The sequence below is a fragment of the Ipomoea nil genome, unplaced genomic scaffold (genome assembly GCF_001879475.1).
Source record: "Ipomoea nil cultivar Tokyo-kokei standard unplaced genomic scaffold, Asagao_1.1 scaffold0418, whole genome shotgun sequence".
Taxonomy (NCBI): domain Eukaryota; kingdom Viridiplantae; phylum Streptophyta; class Magnoliopsida; order Solanales; family Convolvulaceae; genus Ipomoea; species Ipomoea nil.
The window spans coordinates 340,001-349,917 of record NW_017616846.1 but is presented as its reverse complement, the minus strand read 5'-3'; the positions used below and the strand labels follow the sequence as shown (position 1 = coordinate 349,917).

At 37.0% G+C, this 9,917-nt stretch overlaps 3 protein-coding genes across 4 annotated transcripts in view; 1 reads left to right on the top strand and 2 right to left on the bottom strand.

Annotated features, from left to right (window-relative positions):
- Positions 1–489: 489 nt before the first annotated feature.
- On the top strand, positions 490–2,516 carry LOC109172739 (probable plastid-lipid-associated protein 7, chloroplastic). 2 transcript variants are annotated; one of them, XM_019321983.1, is made up of 7 exons: positions 490–843; positions 915–1,030; positions 1,510–1,632; positions 1,841–1,939; positions 2,035–2,079; positions 2,160–2,233; positions 2,319–2,516. In XM_019321983.1, exons 1-7 carry the CDS (start codon positions 591–593, stop codon positions 2,323–2,325), a joined length of 717 nt encoding a protein of 238 aa, XP_019177528.1. In that variant the 5' UTR covers positions 490–590; the 3' UTR covers positions 2,326–2,516. The 2 variants fall into 2 exon arrangements, with proteins under 2 accessions (XP_019177528.1, XP_019177527.1); XM_019321982.1 differs by having other exon boundaries at positions 491–843; positions 2,326–2,516.
- Positions 2,514–4,750, bottom strand: LOC109172738 (pre-mRNA-splicing factor ISY1 homolog). The gene is made up of 2 exons (XM_019321981.1): positions 4,148–4,750; positions 2,514–3,217 (listed from the first exon to the last, which is right to left on the bottom strand). Exons 1-2 carry the CDS (start codon positions 4,609–4,611, stop codon positions 2,791–2,793), a joined length of 891 nt encoding a protein of 296 aa, XP_019177526.1. The 5' UTR covers positions 4,612–4,750; the 3' UTR covers positions 2,514–2,790.
- A 3,250-nt stretch (positions 4,751–8,000) lies between these two features.
- The window catches only part of LOC109172723 (actin-7), a 2,694-nt gene continuing 777 nt past the window's right edge, over positions 8,001–9,917 (bottom strand). Inside the window, exons 2-5 of the mRNA XM_019321957.1 lie at positions 9,749–9,819; positions 9,269–9,662; positions 8,568–9,181; positions 8,001–8,464 (exon numbers count right to left, since the gene is read on the bottom strand). Coding sequence (XP_019177502.1) covers positions 8,399–8,464; positions 8,568–9,181; positions 9,269–9,662; positions 9,749–9,808 — 1,134 coding nt within the window. The 5' untranslated portion in view covers positions 9,809–9,819 and the 3' untranslated portion in view covers positions 8,001–8,398. The remainder of the gene's footprint in view (positions 8,465–8,567; positions 9,182–9,268; positions 9,663–9,748; positions 9,820–9,917) is intronic.

Genomic DNA, 9,917 nt, shown 5'->3' with positions numbered 1-9,917 from the left:
CCCATTAACTGCAATCTACTTACTATTAAACTATGCCCACATGAAATCACAACTTTGACAACCCCAATAACCTTATCCCATCACCAAACCCAATGCCCATTTCCGCTTAAAGAATTGGATGGGATTTTAGTTTTACTTAAAAACCCACCCTCATTATCTAATTTCTAATAATTTATTTACTATAAATCATACTAAAAAAATTACACGAGACAGATTAAGTATTCGACCAAAAAATTATTGATAATAATTAAATTTATAATTTTATAGTATGAGAATTATATTTCACCCATTTAATCATCTATTTCAGAACAAAATTATTACATTCTTATCACTCCTTAATATAAAAGAATTTTTAATAGGTTAAAATTTGAAATAAAAGAAGAAAAATTAATCATCATACAAAAATTACTACATAGTAATTAATTTTGTAGGGTGGGGAGCATTCTGCATGGTGGATAGTCTATTTAAAGTTTAAACATAATTGTAAAAGAGAATATACCTAACAAGATAAGAGGCTTTGTCTTCTACCAAGTCACCACATCCCCCATAGCTCAAACCTCACACCTACAGCTTATCTCTTGTTAGTGTTAATGGCTTCAAAGCTCTTGAAACCTCCTCCAATCCCTATCTCCCACGTCTACCCTCCATTACCCAACACTGCCGCAGACACCATGAGAGCTCACACCCCATTATTCTCCCCCACTCATTGCACAACCAAGAAGAAGAGCTCAAGATTTGGGCAGCAGAGAGTTGCCATTTCTTCAATCAAGTCTGCCCAGCAGAGTGTTGGGGATTTCGCCACAGTTTCCCAGATTAAAGACGACCTTTTTGATGCGTTTCGAGGTTTGAATTGGCTACCTTGATTTTTCTGCATTCTGATGTGAGATATATAGATAAGATGTGTTGGTTTGTAGGGATGAATAGAGGCATATTTGGAGTGCCCAGTGAGAAGAAAAACAGAATTGAACAACTGGTGATGCTGCTTGAATCGCAGAACCCAACTCCTGAACCAACTCTTTGTCTGGACAAGGTGCTCTAATTGTTTCTTTCTTTGATTTTTACGATAAAGTCCGCACCTTTATCGCTACTCGAAAATGCCCTTTGGGTGAAGCGCACCCCCTTTAAGTCTATGTCGTAAAGTCTGCTTGAAAATGCACTCTGGGTGAAGTCCGCCAGCCTTGTAAGTCTAGGTCCTTAGAATGTCCATAGGGGGCATCCAAGGGGAGTCGAATGTGGAACTTTGTGTTTACTGAGCTAACTGTCTGGCCAACTGGATTTGTTACAAATCAAGATTGGTCTATCTTTCTTTTTTAAGTATAGTATTCGGTATTTACTATTTAGTGTCCCTACGAGACTCATCCGAATTTTGTTTGACCATTGATTAGGGAAGGGCCAGCCTAGGACGCTTTAAGATTGCATTAATTAATAGTCTGCTTACTAACGGTCCTAAGCTTTCGGGTTAGATTGATCCATTTGTGAAGGTTTGTTATGTTGCTTGAAATTTGGCAGGTAGCAGGAAGCTGGAAACTGGTTTACAGTACCATCACTATACTGGGGCCAAGAAGAACAAAGTTGGGATTGAGAGATTTGATCAGTCTGGGAGATTTCTTCCAGAATATTGATGTTGCTGAGGTATGTATGCCTCAACAATCCTTCACACTCACCTACACTTGGATTGGTATTTCCCTCAACAAATTCAAAGTTGAAGAAACATATGCAAACCCTAATTTCTGCTTAAAATCAGTCTTGACCTCAAAGCTAGAAGTGTAGGGTAAAATGCAGCTTGAGTTAAGTATTTTCATAGTTACTGAATTACACAATTTTGTGATGGCAAATGGAGGGGAAAGCAGTTAATGTGATAGAGTTCAGTGCCAGAGGACTTAACTTCTTGAGTGGACAGCTGAGGATTGAAGCATCCTTCAACATTGCCTCTAACTCAGTTAAGCCTTTGCTCTTTTCTTCTCTCTTTTTTGCGACTCTACCCGACAAAGAACCACGAGTTTTACACTCTTTTCTCACTTTTTTCAAGAACAGAGAGTTGATATAAGTTACAATAGCTCGACAATCACGCCAGATAAGGTATGCATAAATCATACTTCAAGAATCATGATCCAAAATGTGTTTTATGAGGAGAAACTCACTTTACAACATTGAGACAGTTGATGAATGTGTTCCGGAAGAACTATGATCTCCTTCTTGGCATCTTCAATCCAGATGGCTGGCTCGAGATCACGTATCCTTTTTTTTTTTGTGTGTGTTGAGTTTCGATATGGAGAGGATAGAGAGAGAGCAAAAGCTGGTTGTTCCTTCATTTGCAGATTTTAGATACTTGGATGATACTTTGAGAATTGGGAGAGATGACAAAGGCAACACCTTTATTTTGGAGAGATCAGAAGAGGAAACAACCTGATTCATTATTCACTTGTAAAGTTTCTCTCAATCACAGTTACACACTGAATGTTATGTATACACACATTTTTACCAACAAATGATCCAACCAAGAATTTCTTTAAAAACTGGTGCCATGTGGCCTGTCATTCACATTCACTAGTACATGTATCAATGCATGGAGCGATCAAGAAAGTGCATAATTAAATTTAATTTAACAGAAGAGCCCTTCGACGTACAACATAAAAGAGAATACTCTCTCTAGGGGGGACACAGGGAAATCTTTGATTTACAATGGAGAGGCTGCAAGATGCACAATCAGGAAATGTTAGTTAAAAGACAAAAATTCATCATCTGTTGCTGAATTTTAAGCATTAACCAAGCCTAAAGTGCATCAATCATTTATCTCTGAATGTTAAGCATGGCCTTTGCTTCAGTCTGCTCCTCAACCAAATCTTCGCTGGCGTATTTACTCAAGAGATCCATCTTCTTCTTCTCTAACACCATTCTTTCAATCTCCTTCTGATCCGGCAGTGGAACATGCACCACAAATTCCTTTTCCTTTTCCTTCTCTTGCTCCCTCCTCTCCTCCTCCACCACATCCTCTTCTTCCTCGAACAATATCTTTGATCCCAAACCCACCTCTACCACCTCCCCGCTCTTCACTGCCTTCTTTGCTTCTTTCTTTATCTCCTCCATCTCCATCCACTCTTTTAGTGCAGCAGTCCTCATCCTCTTCTCAGCTGCCCCTTCCAACTTCTCCAATATACCGTCTTCATCATCTCTACAACCGTAGTAACTTGCATCAATCCTCTTGTATATATCATACCTACAAAAGTCAACCAAGTAGCATGTCAGCATAAAAGCCTAGTGAGAATAATCAAATGTTTTCACAAACATATCCACATAGGTATACACAGGAGATACCTATCCTCTTAACATGGAACTAGAAAATAAAACATGTGAAACAGGATAAATCAAATCCAGTGATATAATGAAAAGCTTAACTCTTATATTTGCATCACTGTATTGATATTGCAATCACCTAGCACAATGATGTTGACAATTAATTCAGAGAGTACTAACTACTAATTATTTCAAGAGGGTACTTCTAGACCTCAGGCCAGTCCACTAAGTCATAATACCATACCAATTTTTCCTGTTACCTAAACCATTCAGCACATAGGTCATTAAGCACAAGCTCAATCCATATATGATAAACAAAATACCAGCACACAAAGCACGTGAGCCAAACCCACATATACACAAACAAACCGTGGCTTTGTTCCATAGCTGCTCCTACTCCAGATTACTTCAAGCTAGAAACTAGGATAATACTTTCTTTTTAGGTCAAACCACGAGGTGTCCTGAGCGGACCCTAAAGGAGGCACCTTTAAGCCCGTACCATACTCAGACTAATCCCCGTTTGCACCAGCCGGCCCAACCGGCCCAATTAAGCGGCAAAGTGATGCCCATTGGTTTTTCCATACGAGAGGGGGTTCGAATTAGGATAATACTTGACCTAAACAAATGAAGTACTAATACAAGAACACAGAGGAACACGATGAGAAATGCAACTTAATATCTTGCAAGAGGAAATCAGAGTTTGCTAAACAAAGTTAACCTCTAATACTAGTTCTAAAGCTACTTCATTGCACCAAAAGTAATAATGTAGCACTTATCTGGGTAGTAAAACAGGCACAAGGAGATAAGCAAAAAAAGTCACAATCCATCAGGCATAGTTAATAATCTACTATACCTCGTTCTCCTTTTCCGCAGCTCGGGAGGCTTCTCAAACAACTCTCGAACTCCAGGCAACTTCTTGGCGGCGCCGAAGTATCTGTACCCCGGGCCACGGCCACCTGGATTGGGAACATCCACAATATTGCCTTCCAAATCCGTCATTTTTGCGGAATACTTGGCGTGATTCGGCCCGCCGAGCTCAACTATCCGTCTTTCCCAATGGCCCTTCTCACGTATGAGCTTATTAATCTCGTCGTTGAGGTCACGAAGTCGATGTTCGCCGAGACCCTCGTTCTGGATCTCCGCAACTTTCCGGCCAATCTCCCGCATGATTTGCTGCCGCCACTTGTCCGCGTCGGCAAGGTCTCTACACTCCGACGCCAGGTAGGGGCGGCGATCCTTCGGCTTCTTCTTCTCATCCTCCTTCATGGCGATGAACCGATTGAGCATCGACTGCGCTTTCTCCTCGTTACGAGCCATGGCTGACGGAGAGGAATGGAAACCCTAGGTTGAATTCGATTTCGATTTGGGAGGTTTTACAGAGGATGTTTTTAAACCCTATCGGAAATTAAATCGGGTAAGGGGTAACAATGACAGAACTGTCGCCTTATAACCTAAGACTATCACCTTTCCTAAATCCTAAACGGAAGGGGATTGGGGGAATTGCAAATTTACACGTGATTTTGGTAAGATTTAAAAAATAAATAAATAAATAATTCAGAGGGTGTAAATCTAATTCTGGAAAGAAAAATGGTTGTTTTTTGTTTGGGATAAGGGTCAAATAAGCCCTCAAAGTATAATCAAACGAGCAATTAGACCCTTAGGGGGCGTTTGGTTCAGGTTATATAACATAACCAAGGGAATGTGACATTCCAAAGCTCACATACCAGTGTTTGGTTCATATTATCTTAGGGAATCTGACATTCCCAAGGAATGTCACATTCCCTCCACATAGGATTTTGAAGGGAATGTGATTCCCTTCAAAATCTTAGGTAATGTAAGATAACCTTAGTTATGTTAGTTTATTTTATATATATATATATATATATATATATATATATATATATATATATATATATATTATGTTATATTAGCATATAAAATAATTTTGTTTCTCAAGTTCAAGATTTTAGTTAATATTTTAAAATCATGTAATTATATATGATACCGTTATCTTATTTATTTATTTTAATTTTAAAATTTATTAAAATATATGAAAATATGTTAAGGATATTATAGTGTGTATACAAGATAATCCTAAACCAAACAAGATTATATTACATACACCAATTTTAACCAAACACAAGAATCTAACATTCCCAGTAATCCAACATTCCCAGCAATCTAACATTCCCTAAGGTAATCTGACATTCCGTGAACCAAACGACCCCTTAATCTATAAAAAATTTCAATTGAACCTTTCAGTTTGTCAAATTAGTACAATTCACTCATTTTACCTGTAACCTTCAGGTTAATGCTGACATAAGCAGCCACAGGACAGTCATGTGAATTTTTATTTTTTAAAAAAACCTAATTGTAAAGCTATAATGTTTATTATTATTATTATTATTATTATTATTATTATTATTATTATTATTATTAAAACTAAAGCTAAATAAGTAAAATAAAACACTAAACTAATTCAGTAATCCATAATCCTAATTTCACACATTGTACGTCTTCCATTTTGCGACTCACTGTTCGGATTAGGGGAAAAGGAAGAATTGGGATTAGGGAGAAAGATAACCAAGTCGACGTACAGAATTTGTGAAATTAGGATTAGGGATTACTGTATTAGTTTAGGGTTTTATTTTACTTATTTAGTTTTAGTTTTAATAATAATAATAATAATAATAATAATAATAATAATAATAATAATAATAATATATTAAATAATAATAATAATAATAATAATAATAATAATAAACATTATAGCTTTACAGGTAGATATAAAAATAAAATTAAAATTCCACATGGCTGCCACGTAGCTGCTTATGTCAGCATTAACTTGAAAGTTACAGGTAAAATGGGTGAATTGCACTAATTTAACAAGTTAAAATGGCTTAATTGGAGCTTTTTATAGATTGAGGGTCTAATTACTCTTTTTGTTATACTTTGAGGGTCTATTTGACTCTTATCCCTTTTTGTTTTAATTTTTTTTTTCAACCCAGATGTCTCTTGAGCAAATCCTAATAGTAAGAAACACTTGCTCGTATCATATTTATACCAATCTCAGTTCCCATTGAGCTAGTCGGTCCAATTAAGATTGTCGCCTACCAAAAAGGAAATACAGTGTTTGGATTGGAGGATTTATCCTTGCATCCCTCAGCACTTTCCAACAGGTAAAACCATTGTCCAGACGTGAATGGACAATGGTTCTAACTTCTTTTAGTTATTTAATTATGCTATAATGATAAACTCATCTTTTAATTGTTAGAGTGGTCACATTTAATTCCTGAATTATTCACATAGTAAATAATTTTAATCATTCATCTCAAGTATTAGTTAAAATATAATGTTAATGTAAAGGCAAATTCAACTATATCAAAATATATTCAAATATCATGATTCAAAGTGCAGCTAAAAAGTTGGACATTGTGGAGAAAAGAAGTCAACTTCCACCATTTTCACATCTCATTGTAGACTTTTTCAATGCCATCATGTAGAGGCTCATCACTATCTATCATGATATCCACAATTGATTTCCTAACTACTTCAACATTTGACTATTCTCTGTGTTTCATCCTTAATTTCATGACATATAATTTTGATCTCACCATAAAAAAAAATCTTAGAATACTCGAAATCAATACGACAAGGAAGCATGTATAGGCGCAGTTCAAGAATTTAAATATAGGAGTCCACACAAAAAAAAAAAAAAACAAAATGCGCAATATTTAACAATATAAGAGAAATATCTCTGAGTGATACATACATTCTTAACATCTCCTACGCGAGAGGTTGATGAAATGTCTCCATTGTTGTTCAGTACACGAAAATGGATGAAGATGAAAGAATGATGTTTTTGAATGATCGGATTCATGTTAGGAGTTGTCGTGTTGGCCAATGCTGGATTGGCTAGAAAATTATGTATTAAAAATCTAAAGGTAAGAGAATAAGTAAAATGGAGAAGTAAAGGAAGTTGAATGATGAATCCATGGATACCATTTCGGTTTGATAAGTATTGGAGAATCCAGCTTTGTAGAAATAAAATATTTTCCTTCGACATTTTTGTGGTGAGGGAATACTTACAACATATCAACATTGAATTTTAACAGATCCTTGAGGTAAGTGACTAAAATAGCCACCATACAAACAATTCATGGACTAAATAGATCAAATTTATAATTCAAAGATTGAGTTTACCATTGTGACATAATTCATGAAAAATGACCTTCTTCCATCAAAGATTGAGTTTTGAATTCTAATAACCTGATTCAAAGCAGGTTAAAACATGTTATGCAAAATCTAATCACTATACTTCAAAATTTTTAAATGGCTTTATGCCAGTTATCACTTTTCATTAATTTCAACATGTTAAGTTTTTTTTTTTTTTTTTTAAAAAAATTCTTTTTTCCAACCAAAGCAATCCATGCAATTGAAGCTTTTATTCTTTAAATATCATTTCTCTCAAGTCTTTAATACGGAGTAGTAATAATAATAATAATGGAGTAATGGACTATCGTTTTGATACCCCTGTGCCAATGCCTAATGAGACAATTCGCATCCATATTTTCAAATTTTTGCATGTTTACCAACATGACTAGTTGGTCTTCAGAATTTTTCTTTAAATCTGGATTGTGATCAATATTGTTGTTAGGAGTTGCCAAACACACCCTAGCTGAAAATACAAAAACCTTACCCACAGGTAATTTGAAAACCTTCAATCTGATCATATATAATTTCAGCAAACTGACACTAACATAATGTTTTTTTTTTTCTTCTCTTACAATAAAATATTAACATAAGCTTGTCCGAGAATCAAAAGCCATAGAATATAGTAAAACTTTAGGAAGCAAAAAAAGAAAGAAATCCTCACAATCACTCCCCAACTACAAACACCTAAGAAACAACACATTGAAGCACAAATGATGCTAGGATCCATTGAATATGACAACAATGTGAACCAAACGAATTGATATAAAATATGCCCTCCTCTTGAAACCTGACCTCACAACTTCTCCTTGTCAGTGAAAGTTTAGGATCATTTGGAACGTCATACCAAAAGAGTGGGAAAGACAAAGGACACTCACCAAGTAGTTGTGCCTTAGAAGCACTTCCTGTGGACAATGGATGGACCAGACTCCTCGTACTCGCTCTTTGAAATCCACATCTGAGTAGGCAACAAAGGATCACATGTAAAGATCAAAGTCTAAAGATTTAATGCGATGAAGGAAGACAAGAGAATCACGACTGGACAATGGCAATGGCTTTACCTGTTGGAAAGTGCTGAGGGATGCAAGGATAGATCCTCCAATCCAAACACTGTATTTCCTTTCTGGTGGGGCGACAACCTTAATCTTCATGCTGCTGGGTGCCAGAGCAGTGATTTCCTTGCTCATACGATCGGCAATACCAGGAAACATGGTAGAACCACCACTGAGCACAATGTTACCATAGAGGTCCTTCCTAATATCTACATCACACTTCATGATGGAGTTGTAGGTAGTCTCATGAATACCCGCAGCTTCCATTCCAATCATAGATGGCTGGAATAGGACTTCTGGGCAACGGAATCTCTCAGCTCCAATTGTAATTACCTGTCCATCAGGCAACTCATAGTTCTTCTCAATATTGGAGCTGCTCCTTGCTGTTTCAAGCTCTTGCTCGTAGTCAAGGGCCACATATGCAAGCTTTTCCTTCATGTCGCGAACAATTTCCCGCTCAGCAGTAGTGGTGAACATGTAACCTCTTTCAGTGAGAATCTTCATTAGAGAATCAGTGAGATCACGGCCAGCAAGGTCCAACCTAAGGATGGCGTGAGGAAGAGCATAACCTTCATAAATTGGTACTGTGTGACTAACACCATCACCAGAATCCAGCACAATACCTGCCAACATTTTATTGAATAAGTTTCAGAATGCATGTCTTGCTATTACAAAAAGAATTTCAGAAGACAGTGACTAATCATACGAACCAGTTGTACGACCACTGGCATAGAGAGAGAGCACAGCCTGAATAGCAACATACATAGCAGGAACATTAAAAGTCTCAAACATGATTTGGGTCATCTTCTCCCTGTTAGCTTTGGGGTTGAGGGGTGCCTCAGTGAGAAGGACAGGGTGCTCCTCAGGAGCAACACGAAGCTCATTGTAGAATGTGTGATGCCAAATCTTTTCCATGTCATCCCAGTTGCTGACAATACCATGCTCAATGGGGTATTTCAAGGTCAAGATACCTCGCTTAGACTGGGCTTCATCACCCACATAGGCATCCTTCTGTCCCATCCCAACCATAACACCAGTGTGCCTAGGACGACCAACAATACTGGGAAACACTGCTCTTGGAGCATCATCACCAGCAAACCCAGCCTGTATAACAAACATGTAGTCAGCCAGACTGAAATGCATGATACCTTTATGGCTATAGACACATGAATATTAACAATCAGACTAACCTTCACCATTCCCGTTCCATTGTCACAGACAAGGGGCTGAATATCCTCAGCATCTGCCATTTTTTATGAAACTGCAAAACACATAACAGGTCAGATAATTAGAACACTTTAAGCAGAACCAATAATAGTTACACCATACCCAGCAGCACAAAAGCTTGGTTAGGTTGTA

Excerpts from the sequence above, each read along its gene's own strand:
- LOC109172738 (XM_019321981.1), bottom strand. The coding sequence starts at position 4,611 with ATGGCTCGTAACGAGGAGAAAGCGCAGTCGATGCTCAATCGGTTCATC. Across the intron at positions 3,218-4,147 it reads CTGCGGAAAAGGAGAACGAG|GTATGATATATACAAGAGGA; the intron begins GTATAGTAGATT and ends TGACTTTTGTAG.
- LOC109172739 (XM_019321982.1), top strand. The coding sequence starts at position 591 with ATGGCTTCAAAGCTCTTGAAACCTCCTCCAATCCCTATCTCCCACGTC. Across the intron at positions 1,940-2,034 it reads TCAACATTGCCTCTAACTCA|AGAGTTGATATAAGTTACAA; the intron begins GTTAAGCCTTTG and ends TTTCAAGAACAG. Across the intron at positions 2,080-2,159 it reads CGACAATCACGCCAGATAAG|TTGATGAATGTGTTCCGGAA; the intron begins GTATGCATAAAT and ends ACATTGAGACAG.